The sequence below is a fragment of the Heterodontus francisci genome, chromosome 2 (assembly GCF_036365525.1).
Source record: "Heterodontus francisci isolate sHetFra1 chromosome 2, sHetFra1.hap1, whole genome shotgun sequence".
NCBI lineage: Eukaryota > Metazoa > Chordata > Chondrichthyes > Heterodontiformes > Heterodontidae > Heterodontus > Heterodontus francisci.
Window position 1 is genome coordinate 7,073,714 of NC_090372.1, and position 27,696 is coordinate 7,101,409.

Genomic DNA, 27,696 nt, shown 5'->3' on the forward strand with positions numbered 1-27,696 from the left:
CTACATGAGTTCTGAAAAAAGGTCATCGACCTGAAACATTAACTCTTATTTCTCTCTCCACAGATTCTGCCTGACCTGCTGAGGATTTCTAGCACTTTGTGTTTTAATCTCAGATTTCCAGCATCTGCAGTATTTTGTTCTTGATTTCTGTGGGTTGGCAGCTGCTATTGTCTTCGAGTGGGTCATTCAAAACATTCGAAACAGATAGGAACATAGGAATTACAAGTTGAGAAAGGACTAAAGCCCATCCAGTTCACCTTCCATCAACCTGGTAATCACCTGTTACAACAATAATGGGGCAGTGATGAATCATCGAACCCAATCTCTTACAGTTTGTCTACAACAGACCCCGGCAAGAGGTGAGAAAAACCCCAAGTGGAGGAGAGCTTTGGGAATCATATGGGTGCTTTTATAGCTCAGCTACTTATCAGATAAGCCTGCTGAATCTTCAGGGGAGTGCCTGGCTATAAATATTTCTTTTAAAATCAGAGATTTTCATACCTGGTTCTTCATCCAGTTTGGTTTTCGGTGGCTGCCATGGGGGTCTGGCAGCTTTTGCCTTTGCTTGTCTCTGCCCGAGTTCCTCATCAAACTTTGCATAAAGCTGCCGGAGTTTACTCGTGCCGACGGCAGTGGAGTCACCCTGAAATTTTCAAAGTCAGTTTGGTATGTGCATTTACAAATCTGTTTCTTTCGGAGCAAGAAGAATGCTTGCAAAACTTTTAAGTCCTGATTTTTTTTTAATGTCGGGAATGCTGAAAGAAAGCATCACTTTGTTAGCACAGTCTGTAATAGAAGACCATAGAACCTTCCAGCACAGAAGGAGGCCATTTAGCCCATCAAGTCTCTGTCAGGTCTTTTAAAAGGCTGTCAAATTTAGTCCCACAGCCCTGCTTTTTCCCCATAACCCTGCAAATTAGTCCACTTCAAGTACACATCCAATTCCCTTTTGGAAGCTCCAGCAGATTCTAATTCCACCACCCTTTCAGATAGAACGTTCCAGATCTTAACAACTCTCCTCGGTGATAAACATTTCTCATTTCCCCTCTAGTTCTTTCACCAATTATTTCAAAATTTATCAAATACAAAACACATGGAAATATTGAACACAATACAAGGGCACCTTAACCAAGCAGTGAATAATATTGAAGTGTCCAGGAACAGTGGTTGCACAGTATTGTACAGACCCGAGGGTTGTTCATTACCAGCGCTAGGAATCTAGTAACTTCTACTTCATATAGTAGGCAGACATTCTGATTGCGGATTCTGCAAACGGCAAGCTGTCATTCGACATTTTATAGCTCCCATTTTCCCTTTTACTCCCTGCGCTTTCTAACAAACCTCCTACTGACAGCCCTGCTGCTGTCATCAAAAGCCTACAATGCAAGGAATTCATGTGCTCAAATAAAATTGGCAGGTTTGTCTACTCTGTGTCTGCATACAAAACCAATCCAACACTGGCAAAGTTCCATGCAGACCAACAAGGTCATATCAATTCAGGTTTCTGATAAACACTGAGCTGAAGCAACTCAGATCAGACATTGTGTGGAAAGACAAACCTCAGTAGGAAAATGCACATCAGCGAAGTGGAAAGAATGGTTTACTCACAGTACAACTGCTTTTTTAGGAATGGATTGGCTTTGTACATTAATGCACTCAGGGATCCTCAGATCAAGTGATCAAATCACCAAGACAGTGAAGTATAGCGGGAAAGATTAAAAATAGGGAAACAAGGAGGAGGAGGCAGGGAGGAAGGAATGAAACTTTACAGAGGCTAACATTGAACAACTAAGAAACACGAGAAAAAAAAATTGCTTCAGAAAACCTACAGATATTGTACAGCAAAATAAGACAAAGACAGACATCACATCAGAAGAAATCTGAAAAAGCAGATGTGTCGCTTTTATAGGTTGGTCACAAGAATAAGGAGCCCACATACCCTCTGGAAGATAAAAGTCTGAATGCAGTCAAAGGCAGAGGGTTCAAGGGGAAGAGATACATCAATCACTGAAAATAGCAATACAGGTTAATGAAGTCATTTAAAAAAAAAAGCACTGGGGTTAATGTCTAGAGGCATAGAATTGAAAAACAGAAGTTATGTTAAATGTGTATAGAACCTTGGTTGGACCACACTTGAAGTACAGTGAACAGTTCTGGTCTCCATATTATTGGGCGGCACAGTGGCGCAGTGGTTAGCACCGCAGCCTCACAGCTCCAGGGACCCGGGTTCGATTCTGGGTACTGTCTGTGCGGAATTTGCAAGTTCTCCCTGTGACTGCGTGGGTTTTTGCCGGGTGCTCCGGTTTCCTCCCACAGCCAAAGACTTGCAGGTTGATAGGTAATTTGGCCAGAAGGTGCAACAAAACATTGACTAGACCGATCAGGAAAGATTGAACAGGCTGGGGCTCTTTTCTCTCGAGAACTGAAGACTGAGGGCTGACCGAATAGAGGCCTTTAAGATTATGAAAGGGCAGATGTAAAGAAGATGTTTCCACCAGCTGCGAGATCACAAATTCAGGGCCTTGAATACAAGATGGTCCAGTATTGAGGAGAAACTTCTTTATCCAGAGAGTGGTGAGAATGTGGAACTCACTATCACAGAGAGTGGTTGAGGTGAATAGTATAGATGCATTTTAGGGGAGTCTGGATAAACACAAGGGAGAAAGGAATCGAAGGATATGTTGATAAGGTGAGATGAAGTAGGGTGGAAAGAGGCTCGTGTGGAACAGAAACAGCAACATGGGCTCCAAGAGGCCTGCTTTTAGACTCTACATTCTACATAATACTATGTACATTTTTTGGGAGATGGGGAATTCTAACAGTATGGGCAAAATTTTCTTTATTGTACTGATTACAAATTACAGCGTCTTTAAGTACTATAATTCCAGGGAACATTAATGGCACCAAGTTGCTGAAAATCAGTGCCATATAAATTTGTAACGTGGCAAGCAGGTGTTTATGTAAGGCGCAGCATTCTACCAACACTGCACAGCCCTCCGGTAGGTAGGTCTGCGGATAATTCAAACCGTGCAAACAAAAATATGCAAACATTATGAGCCTTGTGTAAAATTATGAAAGGGTTTGACAAGGTAAATGTAGAGAAGACAATTCCACTTGTGAGGGGGTCAAGAAATTGTCTTACATTTATGGCCCCAGTCACTAATAAATCCAACAGGGAATTCAGGAGAAACTTCTTTACACAGTGAGTGGTGAGAATGTGGAACTTTAATGGCAAGTTAGATAAGCACATGAGGGAGAAAGGAGTAGAAAGACATATCGATAGGACGTGATGAAGTTGAGTGGAAGACGACTGGTGTGTCACATAAACACCAGCCAGGACTTGTTGGGCCCCACGGCCTGTTTCTGTGCTGTACATCCTATGTAATATGATCAAGCTATCCTCACCACCTGATCCATGGGATCACTGGAATAGTAATTCTCCGAGTGAGTACAGCGAATCCACACTGGCTTTGTATTTAGCAGCTCTTCCTCCTCTTCAATCTGATCAATGAAGGAACTCTCTTCAGTCTCTTTGCTTTGAGTGGTAGAATGGGATTTCTCCTTACTCGAACTGTGACCCGCTGACCTTCGGTCTCTTTCATCCTCCCAGCGAGGGCGCTTCCTCTCTCTGCTGCTTGAACGGCTTCAAGAAAAGGCACAGAAAGAGTTCAATCAACTTCAATCCTTTGCAACGAAACAAAAACTTGTTCTTCACCAACCAAATGTTTGCTGCAGTCCAATGAAGGTCAGGAAAATAAAAGCAATTTGCAAACACATCTACAAGAATTTGTACCAGTTATAGTATGATTACAAGAATGATACCCGTGCTGCGAGGGTTAAATTATGAGGATAGGTTGCGTAAACGTGGCTTGTATTCCCTTGAGTTTGAGGGATGATCCAATTGAGGTGTATAAAATGTTCAAAGGATTTCACAAGATAGAGAGAGAAACTATTTCCTCAGGTTTAGATAAGATAGACAATGGAAAGCTGTTCCCATTAGCTGATGGCAAAAGGAGTAAGTGACACAGATTTCAGGTTTTGGGAAAGAGATGCAGGGGGGATGTGAGGAAGAACTTTTTTATGCATTGGGTGGTAATGACCTGGAACTCTCTGCCTGCAAGGATGGTGGAAATGGAGACAAACGTTTTCAAAAAGAAATTGGATGGTCATCTGAGGGAAATAAACTTACAGGGCTACAGGGATAGAGCAGGGATTGCTCTAGCGAGCCAGCACGAACCGAATAGGCCGAATGGCCTCGTTATGTGCCGTAATGATGGACGAAACCAAGAACAAGGGGACATAATCTTAAAGTTAGAGCTGGACCATTTGAGGTGTTCAATCAGGAAGCACTTTCTCCACACTCGCAGTGCAGCAGAAATCTGGAACTCTCTGCCCCAAAAGGCTGTCAATGCTGGGGGTAAACTGGAGCTTTCAACATGAAGATGGGTAGATTTTTTGTTGGGCAAGGGAATCAAGGGATTTGCAGATCAGCCATAATCTAACAATGGCAGAGTAGACTCGAGGGGCTGAATGGCCTCCTCATTCCAATATTCGCATACACTGGAAAATGTTCATTCTCTTACTTTATCAGTTCAATGCACCTCGAGGTAAACTGTAAATGATGCAAACTGCTTAATTTGGAAAGTCGGAACTTAGCAGGTATACTTCCACCACCAACATTTTTCTTTAAATTACTTAATTTTACAGCACCTTCAGCTGTCATTTTTAACTAAATGAAATGTTTTTTGGTCGGACTGCCCATTAGATGCACATTGGAACAGGCGGGATGATGTTGGGCTTGGGATATCAGTTTGAAGCTCTTACACTCAGAATTATGGTCGTCAGCATCCTTTGTGCTTTAGCAAATACTCAGAGTTTAGAATAAAACTAAGGGAAACGTAGCCAAGCTGAAAGCACATAGCTGCCTCCAGAGTTACCCTACTCCGTTCACAGTTAAAATGTCTAAATATTCAAGGAGAAACTTATTCTAAAGTCATTGTCTTTGTGCTACGGCACTTTCTAACTTCCATAAAATTCAACAAAAAGCACAAGGTTATTTTGACATTAAATTAAATATACAGCCTCACTGGAAGGATCTGAAGATTCTTGAGGGTGCAGAGGAGATTTACTGCAATGGTTCCAGGGATGAGGGATTGTAGATACAAGGTTAGGTTGGAAGAGCTGGGGTTGTTCTCCTTGGAGCAAAGGAGATTAAGGGGGGATTTGATAGAGGTGTACAAGATTATGACAATTTAAATAAGGTGGACAAAGAAAAGCTGTTCCCATTAGCTGAATGACACAGATTTAAGGTTTTGGCAAAAGATGCAAGGGGAATGCGAGGAAGAGCTTTTTCACACAGCGAGTGGTAATGACCTGAAACTCGCTGCCTACAAAGGTGGTGGAAGTGGAGACAATCAATGATTTCAAAATGAAATTAAATAAGCACTTGAGGGAAATAAACTTGTAGATATAGACCGGGGGGAATGGGACTGTCTCTATATTGGGCTGGTGTGGGCTCGACGGGCCAAATGGCCTCCTTTTATGCTGTAATGACTCAAGCCTCACTGGAAGGATTTGGTGCACACCCCAGCATTGTCCACATCTGGTATCTCTCAGCCGCTCACACAGTAGCAGGCCGCTAACCACAGAATCAACAGTAAATGCTAAACTTCTGCACACCAGACCAGTCAGCAGCCTCGACAAGCAAGTGATCAATGCCAGTTTTTCCAAATCAAGTTTCTAATGACTCACGACTTTATCAAGTGAAGGAACGGCAAAGAAGGTTCCAGGAAAACTTACCTACGCGTCCTTTTCCGCTCTCGTCTGTGCTGCCTGTCGTAGGACGGGGACCGGTAGCTGTCACGGTGCTTATGTCTGTCCCTGGGAGGTGAACAAAATATTTTGTACATTTCAGTTAAAAGGGACCAATACTGTGGAGAAATGTTTCCTTTTCAGAACGCAGCATGATAAGAGAAAAAAACCCAGAACCAATTGCTTTTACTCCCTAAGGTTTCAGCTTTTCCGAGTTGGCAAAGTCTTGGGCTGCCCTGCCTTATTGGAATTATCAGCTGAAAGTCTGTAGGTAGCTGAACCACATCGAACAGAAAGCATTCAAAGTTCACTCGCAGATCTGTGCTGAGTTACCAAAGCTCGCTTAAGACAGCGAGAGTGACACTTTGATTAGCAATGGTCGATATTAAACAGTGACCCCACCCACTGCTGCTGAGGACAGGCAAATGAATATTGGGGGAGAGCAGGATTTGCAATCAGCTGCAATGTCCTCGCATTCACAGATCATTCTGCCACGCACTGTCCAGCGCTGGATGTGTGAGCTGTTACAATTTGAACACTTTGTACAGAGTCTCAAAACTGATCACACAATATTCCGTTGGAACTAAGTGTTTGCTGAACCATTTAGATCACAATCAGATTATGATACCGACCGTTTGACAAGCTATCATCTCTCACTGTCTGCCAAGACATCCCTACCAAAGAAAATCTTAAAGAATGAATAGCTTTTGAAGATGTTTTAAAATGATAATGTATCTCACCCTTCAGATAAGCTTATTAAACCGCTCACTATTTTACATACTTCCACAGAATGTCCATGATCTCACCTCCTCACAGTATACATCCTTGTTACAAAAAGCAAAGTGAGTGCTAGTCCACTTTAAAAAAAATAATAAACCACCTTTCAATGACCATGTATTAAACACTGGTGCAGCCTCAGATGGAGTATTGTGTTCAATTCTGAACACCACACTTTAGGAAGGACATAAAATCTTTGCACGGGGTACAGAAGAGAGTTATTGGAATAGTTCCAGGGATGAGGGATTACAATCTTGCGAATAGACAGAAGCTGAGGTTGTTCTCCTTAGAGCAGAAAAGGCGAAGAGGAGATTTGATAGAGGTGTTTAAAATCATTAAGGGTTTAGAGTAAATAAAGCAAACTGTTTCCAATGGCCGAAGAATCGATAACCAGAGGACACAGAGTTAAATTGAAAGAACCAGAAGTGACATGAGGAAAAACATTTTAAAAATGCAACGAGTGGTTTGGATTTGGAATGCACTGATAGGATGGTGGATACAGATTCAATGATAACTTTTAAAAGGGAATTGGATAAAGACTTGAAGAAGAAATTGCAGGGATATGGGGAAAAGAGCAGGAAAGTGGGACTAACTCAAAAAAGTGGCATAAACACGATGGGCTGAATGGCCTCCTTTTGTTCTATACTGTTCCATGGTTCCCTATTTACCAATTTTTGCTCCTTAACTGTTTTTCACATTTTTAAGGACACTGATACAAAACACCAAAACTCAAATGTTCTGCTGTAATATCACAGTTAAGATTAACCGCACTGACTCAGAAGCTGAGTGACTTACTGTAAGCTTCTGACATTGTTGTTACTCTTTTAGTTTATCTCTTAAAAAGTCCTCACCTGCTGTGATCACGATTTCGGTGTCGAGGTGGCGATCTCCCCCGATCACGGCTTGACCTGCGGCGGCTGCTCTCCGACCTTCTCCGTTCCGGACTCCTGCCCCTGCGCTCCCCCCGGGACTCCAGCCTGCGGCGCTCACTGTGGCTTCTGTAGCTGCGCTCCTTGTGGTGACGGCTTCGCTCGGGCGAACGGCGACCGCTGGGAGGCTTCTCCGACGGGTAGTGCTGCTTGTCCCTAAAGTGATCGGATTGATGGGACCCGGAATTCTGTTGGTAGCCGCTGGACGCGGAACCCTGCTGGTAGCTGCTGGATCCGGGACTCGGCTGAAAGCTGCTGTTGAAATGCTGGAGTGGGTACGGCTGTGAATAGCCCATCGGGTACGGAGGCTGGTAATTTATCTGCTGGGGGGCAATCAGTGGTGGAGGGGGCTGGGGTGGGGCTGAGGGCATCATGTGATGGAACCCAGCTGGTCTGTCAGGGGCTCCTGGAACTGTGGTCACAGCATTTGGTACAGGAGGTGCTTGAGGAAAGCAAGGCATACCAGGAAACCCATGACGCACTGGAGGAGTAGGAAATGGTGCCCTTGGGCGCACAGGGCATTGCTGCACAGCATTCTGCCTTATGTCCATCTCACCAGCCTGGGGAATGTGGGGCTGGTAGGGCATGAAGCTGGGTGGAACATAACCTGTGTTTTGTGGGGTTGAAAACCTGGGAGGAGGCGGCAATGGAGGGGCAACCTGCTGCTCATGGGGAAATAACGGCGGAGGCTGTTGTGGGTGAACAGGTCGAAAACCTGCAGGCTGAAAGTTCTGTTGAGGCATTCGGTTTCCTGGGGTACCCCTACCTCGAGGGCCCCCAACCTTAGGGATAGTGTTTTGGCCAGTGTGTGTAGCTCCCCCTCGTCCTGGGTGAAATGACATGGTACCTTTAAAAAAAGAAAATGATTAGAATGACTTGAATATGTTCCTGTATTATGATGTAAAACATCAAGTCTGAGCACAATTGAATCCCATCTGTACAGATATAAGTATATTCACAAACCAGTTCCACATGAAGAAAGAAAGAACTGACTGACCTAAAGTACTGCAACTTGCAAAGATTTCCATGGACAAAAGACTTGCATTTATACAGCGCCGGTCACGACCACCAGACATCCCAAAGTAATTTACAACCATGGAAGTATTTTTGAGGTGTAGTCACTGTTGTAATGTAGGAAATGCACAGCAAGCTCCCACAAACAGCAACGTGATAATGCCCAGATAACCTCCTTTAGTAATGTTGGTTGAGGGATAAATATTGATAAAATATTCCTTCTAATAATTTCACTGCCTAATTCCGCCCTTTTCCATCTGTGATTTGCAGCACCCTCTGTGTGTGTGTGTGTGTATTCCCTTACCATGCTGTTATTACTTCCCTTTATTCATCCCACATCATTGTATCACCTGGCACTATTATAATAAACTGTGGCAGATAATAATTACATCTAATGTTACAAATGCATTCTCAGTGAAAAATAACTTGTTGCATTTAGCAATTGCTGCATACTTACAGTTTAGGAGCTGGTGGCTGCAATTACAGGAAACAGATACAGGAGCATCGGAACCTCTCGGAAGTCCCAGCCCATGGACTGTCCTTATTGGTCTTTCAAAGTTACAAGGCGGTGCTTCAATGCAGAAGAAAATAATTGCAAATATAATTCAGGGGGCGGGGAGAATGTGCATCATTCTGTTTCCAAGCAAACTGAATGCTCGGTCAACGTGGGGGGGTCTATATTATTTCTTGTATTTATGTGTTTTATTGCAAACAGGAATTTGAAGTGTTCTCCATCGCATTGCCAATTATGCAAGAGGGAAAGCTTTTGGATTTGCTGTTCCTCGCCTGGATCAGTGCAAATTGTCCAAATGTAAAAAGGAACAGTAATTACTGGTGAAAGAACAAGTCCTGCAGGAAATTCACTGCTGCACCAGCTACTAAAGCAAGGTTGAAACACAAGGTAGGAACGGTCGGCGTGTTTGCATTTACATCAGCCCCCCCGGGACATTTATGGGGCTGGACTCGGCCCCTGTCCAATCAGATAGGAGGAAGAAGGTCCGTCACTAGTATTGTTTCCCCCCCCGTCGTGTATCCCGGTGAGTGTGAGTTGCGGGGAAGGAGCCTGTGCTCCTGTTGCAAGCGGCCGCAGTGATGAGCAGCGCTGCCTCCTCCTGCTCCCTGCGCTGCTACCGGGAGCTGCCCGTCTGGATAGTCGAGGATCATCAGGATGTAAGTGCGGCCGATCCTTCCCAGCCTGCAACTGGAACTCCGGGAATTGGAACATTGCCCAGGAATTGGGAATTGGAACATTACCCGAGGGTGGGAATTGCAACATTGCCCAGGAATTGGGAATTGTAACATTGCCCAGGGGTTGAGAATTGCAACGTTGCCCAGGAATTGGGAATTGCAACATTTTTTCAGGAATTGGGAATTGGAACGTTGCCCAGGGGTTGAGAATTGCAACGTTGCCCAGGAATTGGGAATTGCAACATTTTTTCAGGAATTGGGAATTGGAACATTGCCTCGGAATTGGGAATTGGAACGGTGCCCGAGGTTGGGAATTGCAACATTGCCCAGGAGTTGGGAATTGGAACATTACCCGAGGGTGGGAATTGCAACATTGCCCAGGAATTGGGAATTGGAACAGTGCCCGAGGTTGGGAATTGCAACATTGCCCAGGAGTTGGGAATTGGAACATTACCCGAGGGTGGGAATTGCAACATTGCCCAGGAATTGGGAATTGGAACATTACCCGAGGGTGGGAATTGCAACATTGCCCAGGAATTGGGAATTGGAACATTACCCGAGGGTGGGAATTGCAACATTGCCCAGGAATTGGGAATTGTAACATTGCCCAGGGGTTGAGAATTGCAACGTTGCCCAGGAATTGGGAATTGCAACATTTTTTCAGGAATTGGGAATTGGAACGTTGCCCAGGGGTTGAGAATTGCAACGTTGCCCAGGAATTGGGAATTGCAACATTTTTTCAGGAATTGGGAATTGGAACATTGCCTCGGAATTGGGAATTGGAACGGTGCCCGAGGTTGGGAATTGCAACATTGCCCAGGAGTTGGGAATTGGAACATTACCCGAGGGTGGGAATTGCAACATTGCCCAGGAATTGGGAATTGGAACAGTGCCCGAGGTTGGGAATTGCAACATTGCCCAGGAGTTGGGAATTGGAACATTACCCGAGGGTGGGAATTGCAACATTGCCCAGGAATTGGGAATTGGAACAGTGCCCGAGGTTGGGAATTGCAACATTGCCCAGGAGTTGGGAATTGGAACATTACCCGAGGGTGGGAATTGCAACATTGCCCAGGAATTGGAACAGTGCCCGGGTTTGGGAATTGCAACATTGCCCAGGAATTGGGAATTGTAACATTGCCCAGGGGTTGAGAATTGCAACGTTGCCCAGGAATTGGGAATTGCAAAATTTTTTCAGGAATTGGGAATTGCAACGTTGCCCAGGGGTTGAGAATTGCAACGTTGCCCAGGAATTGGGAATTGCAACATTTTTTCAGGAATTGGGAATTGGAACATTGCCTCGGAATTGGGAATTGGAACGGTGCCCGAGGTTGGGAATTGCAACATTGCCCAGGAGTTGGGAATTGGAACGTTGCCGGGGTTGCCCAGGAATTGGGAATTGGAACGGTGCCCAGTAGTTGGGAATTGCAACATTGCCCAGTAGTTGGGAATTGCAACATTGCCCAGAAATTGGGAATTGGAACGTTGCCCGGGAATCCTGTGCACCGAGCATTCCAGAAGTACAACACCTGTATCTTTGATGTGCTTCACATCAGAGCAGCCTGAACAATGTTAGTGGAGCTTTCTGCTCCCGACTCCTTCCAACACCCACCCAATGTTTACTGTTATCAGCAACTAACAAAACAGGAGGCGTGCAGTTGCAGACTGTTGCTAAGCCCGACCTCTTTTTTTTTAATAAAAATTGTTCAGTCAATTTATATTGGAAAGGTGCTTTGAACTACACACAGCCTATTCCCATTATTTGTTCTTCATTATTAAGAGTGGAGAGAATCAGAATCGTTTTTAATCCTGTATTCTGTGATTCTCGGGAGCCTGGTATTTGGTTTGTTTTTTAACCCAGTAAACCAGGGCAATGTGCAATTTCAATTGATAGGGCAACGTTTAAATTTAGCGTATTCCTGCCTAAATCTCTGCACCTCTGTCTCCTTTAAGATGTTCCTTAAAACTTACCATCTTACGTGGTTTGGTGTCAAATTTTGTACCATAATTGCTCCTGTGAAGCATTTTACAACATTAAAATGAATAACATTGGACAGTTCTTGTTACGTTTTGGACTGGCAAATACAGCACATTGGAATAGAAAGTACATCAACAGCAAAAAAAAGTGTCAGTCTATAACTAAGTAATCGATTCAAAATCCCTTCTGTTCACTTCCTGCAAACTTTTTCTGTTATAAATTCAAATGTATGCATTTATAAAATTATAAATTCCAGATTACAAATATGCAGCTATAGGGAGCATGTATTTAGAGAAAGTAAGAGAAAATATTAGTTATTTTCATTTTTTACGTCATTGCTTTCAGTTTTTGGTATAACATTGGGGAGAGTTGCCTTAACAGGTGAGTAAGCAGTGAAGTGTGTAATATATATTGTGTAGGCAGAGTGGCAGTTTTAAAAAAAAAATACACATCAGAGCAGTACTTAAATCAGAACATGCAAACCAAACAACATTGTCTGCGGAGTGGTTAAGATTTCTGTTGCTACTGTATTATTTTACCACTGAAAGGTTGTTTTCTGTTCACCAGCTTGACAGGCTGCTGTGCATCACGTCTTCGATGGGAACACAATCCAGGCTAACACTTTAGTGCAGCACTCAAAGTGCTGCATTGTCTGAGATACCACTTACTGATGAGACATTAAAACTAGGTCCCTGTCCTTGCAGGTGACAGTACATGGGATTTTTGACAATGTGAAGAGAAGCTGGGGAGTTGCCCTTGTGCCCTGGCTAACATTTATCCCTCCACCAACATCACTAAATACAATTGTTTGGCCATTATCTCATTGTTTGTAGGACCTTTCTGTGTGCAAATTGGCTGTTGCATTTTCCTATAATAGTGACTATGCTTCAAATTGACTAAAATAGGTTATTGTGTCATTACGGCACAGAAGGAGGAGATTTGACCCATCAAGTCCATGTCGGGGCTCTGTAGATCAATTCAGTCAGGTGATTGAGTTTGACAGTGATCTTGTATCAGCTGTCCGCTCAAGGCCTTGTAATTAGTGACTGCAGTATTGGATCACTTATTTAGAATTGATTGGATATTTTTAATATGTGCAGTTTTCTATTCAGGTGGCATTGTAAAATAGGTTAGTTGTTCGCAGTGTAGTTAACTTCAAGCATTGTGTATCACAAATACTTGAACGGGAAAATAAAATTGCGAGGGTATCAGGAAAGAGCGTGGCAGTGGGACTGACTGGATTGCCCATTGAAAGAGTCAGCACAGAGTCAATGGGCCAAACGACCTCCTTTTATGATGTACTATTCTATGAGTCAGTGCCTTACTGAAATTTTTAATGTTTAATTTGATTATTCGGGATATGGAATTCTAGAAAAACTAATTTCTAAACGCTGGTCCTATATCGTGGCTGCCTTTGTGATATAACCCACAGCAGATAGCGCAACTTGACAGTGGCTCTAGTCTGTTCAATGCGCCGACTACAAAGGGGGCTGAAATGTCAATAGGTATAGCCGAATAGCTGCCTCCTGTGCTGTAATGACTCTATAATTGACAAGCTTGCCCTTTGTCAGACCAAAAACAAAGCATCATCATGAATCCAAAAGTGGGAGGAGGTTTTAAGCAGTCCCCATAACATTTGGAAGAAATCGGTGTTACTTTTCAGTAATTCTTCTGTATCTCCCCGCTCCAACTAATGATACCAGGGCAGTTTCACATACCCCATCCCCTCTATAAGGAAGGTGCCACAACTAATTAATAATAGACAGTCTATTCAAAATAACAAAAATAAATCACTTGTGTTGAGTTGAGATCAGTGAAAGTTTGGATGTATTATGGTGCCGGAAGGTTCACACCACGTGACTTGTGCAGTTTTCTTCTTTGTCCTGAGATTGACACCAATAAAATGGTTTCAAGGAGCAAATGACCCAAAGCTAATTCTGGGTGGAATGTGATCTAATCAACAGTATTTAAAAATGTCGCCCTTTCTCCATTGTTTACCTCGAAGCTATGCTCAAGCCATTTTTTATGTTAATGTTTTACAGGTGGTGCCATACATCTATCGAGCAATTGGTTCGAAGCATTTGCCAAACGCAAATATTGCCCTCATTCACCTAGATTCTCACCCAGACCTCCTAATCCCAGTCGACATGGCAGCTGACAGTGTGTTTGATAAAGAGTTACTTTTTGGGTAATGCAAGTTGACTATTTTTTGCATTTTAACTGTTAGCGTAATTTTTGTCTGTCATTGTGAGGGGGAAACTTAATTATGACAGTTTACACAAACACATCATCCAAGCTTTGAAATTCCAATTCAGTACCACACTGCCAGAGCCCCGGAAAGGCTGGTTTCCTGCATTTGGGTGATTTCACCTGTGATTTTGTGCTTAGAGTTGTCACATGAGAAGCTCTGAGAACCAGGGGACCCCTCTGCAAGCAGGCAAAGGTAGTGGCCAGGCACAGAACACAGGCGGGAAGCTTGAAAGTAATGAAAACCTGGGAGGGAATTAGTTCAAGTGGGAGATGTGGAGACCAGACTTGCTTTCAGCACAGGGAGGGTGCAAGCATAAGGAAGAGCTTGAGATGTATCAGGAAATCAGGAAACGAGAAGGGTCGCGGGGCTGTTATCAGTGATGCAATCGAACATGGAGACTGGGAGTGAAACAGAGATCTTTTTCATTGGATCCAATCTGAGATTGTATCAGAAGCATTGGCTTTTGTAGGGAACTGTTGGGGGCAAATGATTGGTTTGGGAGGAAGGGCGATGATGAGTAGCGAGGGAAGATAGGAAGAGGAGTAGGCCATTCTGGTGACTCTGCACTGCACCCCCTCCAAGGCCACAACTGCATACAGTGCTCCAGATGGGGTCTGACCAAGGCTCTGTATAATGGCAATATAACTCCCTCACTTTTGAATTCAATGGGATAAAAGCCAGGATTCCATTCACCTTTATTTGGAGGTTGGACAACTTCAGCAGTGCAGATGACTTGATTGGTGTCCGAGTGATTGGTTTATGAATTTTAGAGTTGATGTCATTGGACCAGCAGGGTGTAAAAGGTAATGTCACTTGCTGGTTTTCAGTCAGAGAGAAGGTTTTGCTGAAAACCTCCTTTCATGTTGCTGGAGCTCTTTCTGAAACCAAAAACAGCAAGGCCGCAATGATAATGCCGGGTATGCACAAAGCATCACACTGCTGAAACCAGTCTCTTGTGTGAGCAAAGTAACCCTGTGAGCACAGACTGTGTCTGCGGGGGCTGCCTGTGGGAGCAGCAACACTGAACCGGGAACGAACAGACTGCGTTATTTCAGCTACGTCGGCAGGGGATCAGCAAATGAGTTTTTTTTTTATTTATTCATTTATTGGATGTGAGTGTCACTGGCTCGGCCAGCATTTATTGCCCATCCCTAATTGTCCTTGAGAAGGTGGCGGTGAGCCGCCTTCTTGAACCACAGCAGTCCATGTGGGGTAGGTACACCAACAGTGCTGTGAGAAAGGGAGTTCCAGGATTCTGACCCAGCGACAGTGAAGGAACAGTGATATAGTTCCAAGTCAGAAATAAAAACAAGAAATGCTGGAAATACTCAGCAGGTCTGGCAGCATCTGTGGAGAGAGAAGCAGAGTTAACGTTTCAGGTCAGTGACCCTTCATCAGAACTGGCAGAGGCTAGAAATGTAATAGGTTTTTAACAAATAATGCGGGGGTGGGGCAAGTGATAACAAAAGAGAAGGTGTCGATAGGGCAAGGTCGCAGACAACAACTGACCAGTAGGTCATGGAGCAAAGGCAAGCAGTATGTTAATGGTGTGGTGAAAGACAAAGCATTAATACAGAGACAGTAATACAGAGAAAACTGGACAGCCACAAGCACAGACATGAAAAAAACAATGGGTAGGCACAATAGAAAAAAACTAAACAAACTAAAATAAAATAAACGCACAAAACAGAAAAAATAACTAAAAATAAAAAGGGGGGCCAGTCATGCTCTGAAATTATTGAACTCAATGTTCAGTCCAGTAGGCTGTAGTGTGCCTAATCAGTAAATGAGTTGCTGTTCCTCAAGCTTGCGTTGATGTTCAATGAAACACTGCAGCAATCCCAGGATTGTTCCAAGTCAGGATGGTGTGTGACTAGGAGGGGAACTTGCAGATGGTGGTGTTCCCATGCTTCTGCTACCCTTGTCCTAGGTGGTAGAGGTCGTGGGTTTGGAAGGTGCTGTCGAAGGAGGCTTGGCGAGTTGCTGCAGCACTTACAATTGTTCTTCCGGGTCTTACTCTCAGCAGTGCCTGGGAATATCCATCCTCAAATCTGGAGGCTTCCAGGTGATTTGCCACTTGTGGGACCTGACCACACTTCAAAGTAGTTCAATGATAATGAAGCACTTTGAGAATCCTAGGTCCATGATGATGCTCTATATAAACACAAGTCCTTCCTTTGACTGCTCATATTTCAGTTTCTTACTGATATTTTGCACATATTTAGAAAAGTAATGGAACTTTCTTCTCTCGCCAACCTTCCCTACGTCTAGAGATCTGAGCATTGAGAATTGGATCATGCCTGTGGTTTATGCTGGCCATTTCTCGCATGTTTTTTGGCTTCATCCATTCTGGGCCCAGCAGATCACTGATGGGAAACACAGCTTCTTTGTCGGCAGAGATTCTTCAACTAAAACGATAAGGTACTGCAACCTGAAGGTAAAGCCTGAATAAAATAACAAGAGGTCGAGTGAGTGATGCCGATTAGTTCAGAGAATGGTCAGAAACTTGTCTGCATTGTGCTGGCTGATTGTTACAGTAAACTTGGCAATTGAGAACAATGAGACCATTTATTGCAATTTACTTTGAGTTTTGCCCCTGTTGCATCTTTAATCCAAATCATAAATCTCGTGCACTATTTCACAAAACTGATTGCTCAATCTGATTTTTTTTTGTTTGTTTTTGTTTTGGTACATAAGAAATAGAAGTAAGAGAAGGTCAAACAGCCTCTCGAACCAATCTGTAAAATCACAGCTGACCTTTACATCAACCCCACTTTCTCACCTGATTTTCCCCATATCCCTTGATTCCCAGTTACGGAAAGTTATTGATTTTTTTTTTCAGTCTTGAGCATCCACAGCTCTCTATCTCTAGGGTAGAGAATTCAAAAGATTCACAGCCCTCTAAGTGAAGATATTTCTCATCTCCGTCCTGAATGACCAACCCTTTTTCCTGAGATTGTGACCCCTCGTTCCAGACTCTGCATCCTCCCAGCATCTACCCTATCGAGCCATCTCAAAATCTTGCATGGTTCAATGAGATCACCGCTCATTCTTCTAAACTCCATTGATTATTGGCCCGGTCTACTCCATGCAGATTGTAATGAGAAATATATTTCTGCCCAGTGTTGGAATATTCCAAAAATCTTTACTGTGCCCTAGTGAGATCATATGTAGTCCTGCTGCCCGGTCAGAGCTTTGTGCAATGTCTTCCATGATAACGGAGTGGCAATCAATGGCACAATGCATTACCTGCTGTTTTACAAAGTGATGAAAAGGGCACAAACTTGTGCCCTCAATTCTCCACATTAGTGTGTTCCCAACTTCAGGGTGCATTGGTGCCAAGGCACAGAGCTGAGGCAGGTGGTTCTCCGCTGTAAAAGCAAACTTCTGCAACACTCTCCTTTTTACTTGTGTTTTTGCCAGAGACAGTAGGTAGTGGACCCAATCCACAACAGCAATTTGCATTTTTATAATGGCTTTAACATAGCAAGACGTCACAAGGCTTTGTAGGAGCATTATCAAATCAAATCAGTCACATGAGACAGTCAGACAAGTAACCAAAGACTTGGTCAAAGAGGAGGTTTTAAGGAGCATCTTGAAGGAGGAAAGAGGGATGGAGAGGTTTAGGGAGGGAATTTCAGAGGAAGGGGCAAAGTAAATCAGTTCTCAGCTGCCAGTTGCTGGTCCAGTGTCATCTCCAACGGATGAGCACTTCAGTCAGTATGGAACTTGTGTTTTATTTCAGTGCATGAATAGTGTATTTTTTGACCATTATTTCTTAACAGTTACTGAATTATCTTATCAGGGTTACAAGTACAGAGAGTTACTTCCTTAGTGATGGCCTCTACGTGTCAGAGAAGCTGCTGGAGAACAGGAAGGAGCTAGGATTACAGGTCATCACAGTAGACCCAATGGAGCAGAGCCGCAAACACCGTGAGGAGGAAATGGGAGTATCAGCCGTCAAGAAAGCAAAATTGACAAACGGAGAAGGTTCGCTCGAGGCTGTACGCGCCACATCATCCAAAGCAAATGATGAGAAGTCGGACTGCAAACCTGGTGATGGCAGCACGTGTACAATTCAGTCCTCTAGTAGCGAGAGACTTGTGCAGGAAACCAATCAACCATGCAAAGCAGCAGCAAGTCCTGAAAGTGAACAGCAGCAGCAGCAGGGTGAAATTGTTAAGGATCTCCTTCATGTCTTGGATGGAAGAGATGCCTGCGTCCTTGATATTGACTTGGATTTCTTTTCAGTCAAAAATCCTTTTAAAGAAATGTACACCAAGGTATATTTCATTTTTCTTATTTATGACTTTTTATAGAAAAAGTTACAAAACTTTAACTATGCATTTACCAGTTGAGTTTAGTTGGTTTGTCTTGTGTTCACACAGTCTATTCATATCTTACTTGTGTGCACTGAGTATACTGGTAAGGCTCCATCTGTGCTTGGAGAGAGAGTTGGGGGGCGTGGGGTGAAGGGATTGGGAATAGATTGTTGACCTGAACTCAAATGGGAGCATGCAGGCAGATGTCCCGGTCTGGGTTGATTTCTCTTCCTACCTCTCCCAATGTGGGTTTCTAGTGATGCTCATTTTCCCTGTTATTGGCTCTTCGCTGAAGGGCCTTGTATTTTGGAGCTGATCAGAGAAGTCTTTAAGACAAGAGGAGAAGTTAAACCGAGGTCCTGTCTTCCCTCTCAGGTGGATGTGAAAGATCCCAAGACATTGTTTTGAATAAGAGCAAGGGAATTCTCCCTGGTGTCCTGGCCAATCAGTCAAATCAACCAACATTGCTAAAACATATTATCTGGTCATTATCATATTACTGTTTATGGGATCTTGCTGTGTGCAAATTGACTGCCATGTTTCCTACATTACACTTCAAAAGTACTTCTTTGCCTGGAAAGCACTCTGTTTTATCCTGTGCTGGTGAAAGGTGCTATATAAATGCAAGCCTTTCTTTATGGATGCAAATGTGATGCACGTGAAGATGTTGTCCTTCAGCAAGACAGGAAATGTTGTCTGCAAGCAGGCGTCATTCCTCGCACAAGCCTTTGGCAGTGTACACTTCCGTAATCACTTTTGTCTTGTCCTGCAGGATGAATATGAAATTCTCAAGCAGTTGTACAGTTTTACCAAGCCTGATTGGGAGGAGGCTGATGAGGTATGTGAAGATCAAACATTAGATGCTGATAGTGCCACATAAGGTTATGTTCACATTTAAGAGATGAAAACTGTTCATGAAAGTGCTTAAGCTGTTTAAATTTGTACTGGTTATCAGCTGCTTAATATTTACTCTTTCTGTAAATGTAGGTTGTTCCAAGAAAATCACCATTTGGCCTTGGAACTCATCCCCAGTGCATTAGCACTCCTGTTATTGTCTTGTGCTTTGATTCTGTATACTTATATTTATAACATTATCTCAGAACCAATGACACGAAGCTGTAACTCTATACTTGAATCAGTTTCTGTACCCTGTTCCAAGCTAATTCATTATAATGTAGTTGTATTATGATCAAGTGTGAAACATACACCTATAGCCTAGTCCTGGAATTGAATGGTATTTAGTTTGTCACGCTGTTTTACTCTGGAGTCCCATCTTTTTATTCGTTTGTCCCAAATAAATTGTATATTGAGTTTTATTACTGCCTGTAGCTTGGGATATATTAAGAGATTACTTTTTTTTGGACAGGTTAAATTTAAGTTAAAACCTTGCACGAGTTCCTTTTTAATAATCAACAAATGCAAATTCATAATTATATAAGAAATAAGAGCAGGAATGGACCATATGATTCCATGAGGCTGCTGTGCATTCAGTAAGATCATCAACTGCACTTTCCTGCCCTACCTGCATGTCCCAATGTTTATCGACCTCCGTCTTGAATATACTCAATGATTTGAGCATTCACAGCTCTCCGGGGCAGAGGATTTTTACAATAACTTTTTTTTTTGTTCTTGTTTCTCTCTAATAAATTTGTGTCATCGATGTGATTCATTTTAATATGGAAGTCAGCCTTAGTTGTGAGCTTAATGAAGGAAAGAGGTGGGTGTGTCAGTCTGGTGGCTCCAAATGGTTTCCATGTCAATAATGCGGGTTCACGAACACGTTTGGGACATGAAGCAGCTATTGAACGCGTTAAGTTCTCTGTTGAACTCCTAGCATATTGGCGCCTGCTGTGCAAAGGTGTTAATGGCCCAGGTTTTGTGGTGGTGATGAAACGGTCAGCGTTCACCACCATTATCCCTCTGAAACTGACTGCAACTTCTGGAGTCCGCACATGTGCAGAATAATGCGGAAATCCAGAAGTTGCTGTTGGTGATTCTACACTTCTCCCGAGACTGCAATCAATTAGAAATCACTGAACTGACGAGAACTTGCCCTTTTCCCCTTAGTCTTGCTGAAAAAAACGCTTGCAAAAGTTACACCTTGTTGAATGAGGGGTAACTGGATTTTTAACAGTGTACTAAGTTTGTAATTACTGCTAAACACGCTCACTGGCCCTGAAAAGCTAACTTTATTTTTATGGAATGTCAGATTTTTCTATTATGATGAGAGTTATATATTAAATTTTTTTTTAAGTTTGTTATTTTTGTTACAATCATCTATTTTGCTCTAAAATTTTAGTTCAAAGTGAAATAAATGCAGTGCATTTTGCTTCCTGGTTTGCTGTCTGTGAGACTACTTCAATGTAACTGGCTGATTCCCCTGCTTACTGGTGCCAGGAGATTCCCTTGACTTGGCACCAGATTCAAACTGGCGTCGGGAAAGGGGAAATCCAGGCTACAGATGTCGCTAGATCTTTGTGGGCAGCTTTCTCAGAGATCAGCGGCCAGCATAATCACTTTGCCACTGACTGCAAAATCCAGGCCATTGTCACCTCGCTCCAACCAGCCCCCCACTCAATTTAACCCAGTGAGGCTATGCTCATTTCTCTTGACAGAAAAAGGTGAAAAATGGTGGATAGATATTTGACTTTAGGATTGTCACGTGATATCATGCAAAGCAATTTAATCCACTTGCCTCACTTGGCTTCAAATACAAGATGAATGTATGCGTCCAAAAGTGGGCTCTTCCCAATACATCAGATCTATTTTACCTTTGTTTGTTATAGCCTAACATTCAATTTATTTCCCACAGCAGGAGAGCCACAATAATATTAGCCATTCCTCATAAATATCCTGACTTCCACCCTAGAAGTCCTGAATAACTGCAGTAAGGAAGGAATAATGCTACTCAACTTCAGTGTTCATGTCCATTCCTCCCAAAGCATCTCGGCATGAAAAATATACTTGACTTTTCATTTAAAATGTGATTGATTTAACAATATACTCTGACTTCTTACTCAGCAAAGAACTGGACCTGACTGGTGTTAAGTTAAATAATTGTGTTTTTTTTAAGAGTGGGGACAGGGAAGGTTCAAGGCTAACGATCCTATTTGAAAAAAAAACATTGTTAACAACAAACATGCACATTTATTATGCCTTAGGAGGCTTTGATCGATTGTGTGGAAGCTCGCACAAGACAACTAGAAGATATGGAAGCTGCCTTTGCAGACTTATGTGAAGATGACAGTGAAGAGAATGTGCAGAAATGGGCAGCAATCCCTGGGTAAATGAAATAACTGCTGAGTTGTTCCATAAAGTATTGATGATTCTCTCAGACTAACATTGTTCAGTTGCATTTGATTCTGTTCTTTTCTCATTTTAATTCTCTTCTGTACATCCCTTCACCTACGCACCCCCCTTCCCACCCCCATCATTTCTCTTGCTCCTCCAATGGGGTGGGTAGGTCACTACACAGTGACCAGCTCCATACTACTTGCTGTCTGGACGCTGGGACTGTTGCCACTGTCTGACCGTCTCCTAGCCAAATGCCACTCCAAATAGGAGCAGTCTTCAGCCGCCGTGTTCTGGGGGGAAAAAAAAACAGCAGCCCATCTGAGTACATATTAAACATGCCCTTTTTAAGGTTTTTACACAGAATTGTATTCAATACGCAGCGCAGAAACAGGCCATTCAGCCCCACTAGTCTCCTCCTATTCCATTTCTCTCATCTCATTGAGGCGTTGGGACTCAAAACGTGATACATCTTGGTGGACAAATTGTCGCCATTGTGAGTGATTTGGTCACAAGCTCCTCCCAGTTGTTAAGGCCTTTGCAGCCATGCTTCAGAGTTGCTTTAAAGCCTTTTCTTTATTCTCCCCGTAACTCAGGCCATTTGAAATTTGTGAGAACAGGACCTGGCAGGGTGATCACAGTAGCCAGTCCATGGCCGTTGATTTTTTAGGAGTTTGAATCCCTTTTTTTTCCCCCTTGACCGTGGAATTAGTGATCCTGCTGGGTGCAGATCTCTAGCCAGGAGAAAGTGGGACAGCCTATTTGCAGGATATATTTTGTAGCCCCCTCCTCATTTGGGGTGAGCAGAGGATATCCTGGAGAGGACTGCTCCGTCACTGATACTGCTGCCCAAGGGCACCAACACGGGTGTCCAGCAACCTTCATGTATCTAATATAAAAGCAAAATACTGCGGATGCTGGAAATCTGAAATAAAAACAAGAAATGCTGGAACCACTCAGCAGGTCTGACAGCATCTGTGGAAAGAGAAGCAGAGTTAACGTTTCGGGTCAGTGACCCTTCATCGGAACTGACAAATATTAGAAAAGTCACAGGTTATAAGCAAGTGAGGTGGGGGTGGGGCAAGAGGTAACAAAGGAGGTCTAGATTGGACCAGGCCACATAGCTGACCTTCATGTATCTGTTGCCTGTGTGCCGATTCTGACTCGGGACTCGCAGGTTCGCAGCCCTGTCCCCCGTCTCCAGTCCTCCATTGCCACAGGACTTGGGAGATGGACGCTGGTAGAAGCCTACGCGTGACTTCATTTACTGTGGGGCCTTGGGGCACCATCATTGTCCTCCAGATCCTGGCGGGTTGGTAGTCCAGTTTTGGTGATGTGTCAAACCACGATGACCAAGACCTCCTCGTCACTGCAGTCACCTTCCACCTTCAAGCCGGTGAGCTGCACAATCTTCCTTCACCTGTTCCGCTGTTGAAGACTTTTTGGACCGCACTTTGTCTGGCACCTCCTCCCGACCTTGCCGCCATGGGTAACCCTACCAGGAGCAAGGAGCTTCTGATGGCATCGCTCAAGGGATCGCGGGATGCACAAACCTCTCCACCACGTCAAGGTGGCGATCCACGGAGAGGTTTGAAAATGCATCTATTCAGCAAAGGTCAGATTACATCACCTAAGTAAATATTGTGGTAGCAATTTCTTTTTTTAGTTTGTAGTGTCATTTGCACATTCATAATTCCTCATGCCATTGCACATTTTTTTGACTGAATTCCGAAATCATCATCTCTGTTGCAATCATTGTCTCATTGGAATTTTAAATTTATTTGCAGTCTGGAAATTCTCACTCAGCTTGTGTTAAGCCTGAAGGAGAGGTTGGGGACTCCTGACTATGAAATGGTAGGTTTAGCAGCATTCAGCTGTGTTGTTTGACTTTTCCTACATGCTGCACAAGGCTGCTGGGTTAGACAAGCCAGATTCCTGGGAAGACTAAATTGTCCTTCAATGAAAAGCCATACCTCTCAAGCAGGCATTTTTAACATAACTATTGGATGTACCCTAGTTTTAAGATGAGTAAAACCTGAAATTTAAATTTAAATTAACTGAATTCTAGAGGGAAAAGGGTACAAGGTGCTGATGGTGAATCTTCAGTCATCCTAAGATAGCTAAGAGAGTGTTTCCCATTCTTCAGTGTATTGAAATCAGGTTATTTCTGAATCCCAGATTGATAAAGCACAGAAGGAGACCATTTGGCCCATCATGCCTGTGCTGGTTCTTCGGTAGAGCTATCCAATTAATCCCACTCCGCTGCTCTTTCCCCAGATCCCTGTTTTTTTTTTTTTTACCCATCAATTATTTATCCAATTCTCTCTTGAAAGTTACTATTGAATCTGCTTCCACTGCCCCCGCCCCTTTCAAGCAGCCTGTTCCAACAACTCACTGTGTATGTAAAAAAAACTTAAATGTCTCCACTGTTTCTTTTGACGATTAATTTAAATTTGTGACCTCTGGTTATCGACCTTTCCGACACTGGAAACAGTTTCTCCTTATTTACTCGAACAAAGCCAAAAATATTGTAGACTGCAATGTAACAAACATACTGTCCTGTATTGCTACCATTTTTTTCTCTGTCCAACTCTCCAGACTGGATTGTAATTTCAAGTGCGCCCCCCTCCCCTCCCCTCCCCTCCCAATATCTTCCCCAATCATAATTCTTCATGTGTGAAACTAAGCAGTGAGGGCCAGTGGGCTATTTGACTGTGAGCAGCATCACAGCTAAGCCTGATTCTGTCCTTGGCTGCGTCCACACATTACCCTCCTCCTGCACCCCCACAAACCCAGGTGAGGTGAGTGTCTCTACATGTTACAAACACAGTCGATCATGTCTGGGCCTGTCCTAATCTGTATGATTCAGCAAACCACTGAACAATCCGAGGAGTTGGGGGTGGGAGGGTTGTGTATGAGTTTCAATTTTAAATTAAAGCTCATACTTGTAAATTTATTAGTAGAAGCTGATGTATTAATGCTTCATCATTGTTTTGACCTGCTTAATAATCTGCTGTCTGTTTTACATTTCAAGGTTCACCAGGCTGGACTAACTTGCGATTATTCCGAACTGCCGCACCATGTTAGCACTGAGGAAGAGATAGACAACCTCATGTCATCTGTAAAACGGTTACTTAATGATTTGCCCAGGCCAACTCTCATAACTATAGCAAGGTATGAAATAGGCTACCTCATTATAGTGTAAATAATCCTGTGCACACCTTGAAGCAAAGGCATTGTGTGCTGTGATCTTATCTCTCATCCTATCTCTGAGCACTTGAGACATGATCATGAATATTGTGCGACCTAACTCCATATACCTGCCTTTGCCCCATATCCCTAAATACCTTTGGCAAACAAAAAATCTAACAATCTCCGTTATAAAATTAACAATTAATCCAGCATCAATTACCATTTGCAAAAGAGAGTTCCAAACTTCTACCACCCTTTTGTGTGAAGGAGTGTTTCCTAATTTCATTACTGAAAGGTTTGGCTTTAAGTTTTAGACTTTGCCCTCTAGTCTTTGGTTCCCCAGCCAGTGGAAATAGTTTCTCCCAATCTAACCTATCTGTTCCCCTTAATATCTTGAAAAACTTTGCTCAAATCACCCCTTAACCGTCTAAATTCCAGGGAATACAACCCTAGTTTGTGTAATTCCCACCTCGTAATTTCACCCTTGGAGTCCAACAAATTTACGCTGCACTCCCTTCCAGGCCAGTATATCCTTCCTAAGGTGTGGTGCCAAAACTGCTCACAGTAACTCGAGGTGTGTCAGCTGGAAGCAGGAGTTAGCTGTTGGGTAGAATGTGGGAAAGGTTCTTTTCACCCAAACATATACTCCAGTGCTTTCCTCTTCTGTCTCTGAATGGTGTGGGTGACAGGGGTCAATACTCCGTTTTCTCCATCTCTGGGAGATGAGCTGAAATTCAGCCATAGCATTAAAGTAAACATCCGAGTGTCTGTAAGGTTTCTCAGTGAAATGTGTTCTGGCTTTGTTAACCCAGTTCCTAGCAAGTGTGTGAAGACGTCAACATGACCTGAATTGGCTCCAAGTTATTCATCTCACTAGTACAGAGTGCTTTTTATTCCCTCATCCTGTCAATGCTTGAAGTTTTGTTTGTTCTCTTGGTAATACCCTCGCCTCTGAGTCAGAAGGTCATGGGTTCAAGCTCCAATCCAGAGACTCGAGCACATAAATCCAGGCAGACACTTCAGTCTGATGCAGAGGGAGTGCTGCACTGTCAGAGGTGCTGTCTTTTGGATGAGATGTTAAACAAAGACCCAGCCTGCTCTCTGGGGTGGATGTATAAGATCCCAGGTCAGAAGAGCAGCGGAGTTCTCCCAAGTGTGCTCAGTCAATATTTATCCCTCAACTAACATCCCTAAAACAGATTAATTGGCCATTATCGCCATGCTATTTGTGGGAGCTTGCTGTGCACAAATTGGCTGCCATATTTCCTAAATTGCAGCAGTGGACATGTCAAATTGGCTGTGAAGCCCTTTGGGGCATTTTGAGGTAGTGATAGGCACTATAGAAATGCCAGTTCTATCTTTTTCTTTCGTCTACGTAGATGCTAGTTTGGGTCTCTCCCCACCACACACACACACAGACACACACACACAGACACACACACACACAGACACACACACACACAGACACACACACACACAGACACACACACACACAGACACACACACACACACAGACACACACACACACAGACACAGACACACACACAGACACACACACACAAATTGCTGTTTTATGTCAATCAAGAGGCATCAAAGCCTGACTCTGCTGTTTGTTATCTGTGCAAGGTTGCATCAACCCCAATGTTTTTGGTGATATTAAACCTTAGTGGTAAACCACTTGTGTTGCTGTTAGTGTTTTCTCTTAATCTTCTTGGCAACTTTTCTGCAAACTACAGTTTACTTGAAGTAAATCTTGTGAATTTATTTTGGTTCTGTGTAGCTCTGCTTTTTCAGCAGATATCTAATGCTGGCTTTGCTAATGCTTCAGGTCCAGTTTGGATGATTACTGTCCACCTGAGCAGGTGAACTCTATTCAGAAGAGGATGTTGGAGGTGCTCCACGCCTGCTATGGTTCCTTAGACGTCCACTTAGAATACTGAATGTGTCAAACTTCATTTCATGTTCTCCTATCTGGGCCAGAAAGCATACACAGATTATTGTTTTATTTGTGGAAGAGAATTTTATTTAATGAATAAATTATACTTTTAACAACAATACTATTGTTCTCGATCTTTATTTCAACAATCTAGCTGTTAGAGTTGGCAGTTTTAGTTAGCGAGGAAGTCTGCTCAATGAATGATTTACTTTTTTGACTGCTGTGGAAAGCGACAGCACAGAAGGAGTCCATTCGGTCCATCATGCCAGTGCTGGCTGGCTGGCTGCGATTGAGCACGCTGCTGTTTCACACTCCTGCTTTTTCTCTGTAACCCTGTAAGTTTCTCATCCTCAAGCACCTGTCGAACTCCCTTGTAAAATTATTGATGGAATTAGCTTCCGCCACCTTTTCAGGTGGAGCTTTCCAGATCCCGACAACTCTCTGAGTGAAAACATTTCTCCTCATCTCCTCTCTAGATCTTTTGCCAATGATTTTGAATCTCTGATTATTAGCCCACTCGTCAGAGGGAAGAGTTTTTTTTCTCTCTCTATCGCAACCTCTCAGTGTTGAAAACCTCTATTGGGTTGCCTCTTAACCTCTGTTCCAAGGAGAACAGTCCTAACTTTTCCGACCTTTCCTCATAACTGAAGTCCCTCATCCCCGCTAATATCCTGTTAAACCTCCCCTGTATCCTTTTTAAGGCTGAATGAAGTTCATGACAATCTAATTGTACGTTTCTGATCTTTGCTGAGCATGGGGTTATGCTTAGCCCTTTTTTTGAATTTTGTTGGATCAGCATTTGAGCAAGAGGGTGTTTTCCTGCAGTACTTTATATTAAAGGATGCGATGAGCAAATTTGCCTGCCAACTAGTGACTGTCGCTCCTAATGGGAGAATGCCTTCAGTCCTGCCGAGGAATAAGTTGTATAATAAAAGCAAAATACTGCAGATGCTGGAAATCTGAAATAAAAACTAAAAATGCTGGAATTACTCAGCGGGTCTGGCAGC

The 27,696-nt window shown here is 43.3% G+C and overlaps 2 protein-coding genes across 4 annotated transcripts in view; one reads left to right on the plus strand and one right to left on the minus strand.

Annotated features, from left to right (window-relative positions):
• The window catches only part of drosha (drosha ribonuclease III), a 138,588-nt gene extending 129,550 nt beyond the window's left edge, over window positions 1–9,038 (minus strand). For both annotated transcript variants that reach the window (XM_068053778.1, XM_068053768.1), the window contains exons 1-5: window positions 8,989–9,038; window positions 7,440–8,364; window positions 5,800–5,880; window positions 3,406–3,643; window positions 502–643 (exon numbers count right to left, since the gene is read on the minus strand). In XM_068053778.1, the coding sequence (XP_067909879.1) occupies window positions 502–643; window positions 3,406–3,643; window positions 5,800–5,880; window positions 7,440–8,359 (1,381 nt within the window). In that variant the 5' untranslated portion in view covers window positions 8,360–8,364; window positions 8,989–9,038. The remainder of the gene's footprint in view (window positions 1–501; window positions 644–3,405; window positions 3,644–5,799; window positions 5,881–7,439; window positions 8,365–8,988) is intronic.
• A 252-nt stretch (window positions 9,039–9,290) lies between these two features.
• On the plus strand, window positions 9,291–26,808 carry c2h5orf22 (chromosome 2 C5orf22 homolog). 2 transcript variants are annotated; one of them, XM_068053802.1, is made up of 9 exons: window positions 9,291–9,432; window positions 13,740–13,885; window positions 16,220–16,369; window positions 17,754–18,231; window positions 19,043–19,108; window positions 21,432–21,553; window positions 23,349–23,415; window positions 24,596–24,735; window positions 26,582–26,808. In XM_068053802.1, exons 2-9 carry the CDS (start codon window positions 13,845–13,847, stop codon window positions 26,691–26,693), a joined length of 1,176 nt encoding a protein of 391 aa, XP_067909903.1. In that variant the 5' UTR covers window positions 9,291–9,432; window positions 13,740–13,844; the 3' UTR covers window positions 26,694–26,808. The 2 variants fall into 2 exon arrangements, with proteins under 2 accessions (XP_067909903.1, XP_067909893.1); XM_068053792.1 differs by lacking the exon at window positions 9,291–9,432 and adding an exon at window positions 9,527–9,701.
• The last annotated feature ends 888 nt before the right edge of the window (window positions 26,809–27,696 follow it).

What these genes read in the sequence shown, in the direction of transcription:
- c2h5orf22 (XM_068053792.1), top strand. Translation starts at nt 9,624, where the DNA reads ATGAGCAGCGCTGCCTCCTCCTGCTCCCTGCGCTGCTACCGGGAGCTG. An exon ending in GGACTCCTGACTATGAAATG is followed by an intron (nt 23,416 to 24,595) that starts GTAGGTTTAGCA and finishes TTACATTTCAAG; the next exon opens with GTTCACCAGGCTGGACTAAC. An exon ending in ACTCTCATAACTATAGCAAG is followed by an intron (nt 24,736 to 26,581) that starts GTATGAAATAGG and finishes CTAATGCTTCAG; the next exon opens with GTCCAGTTTGGATGATTACT.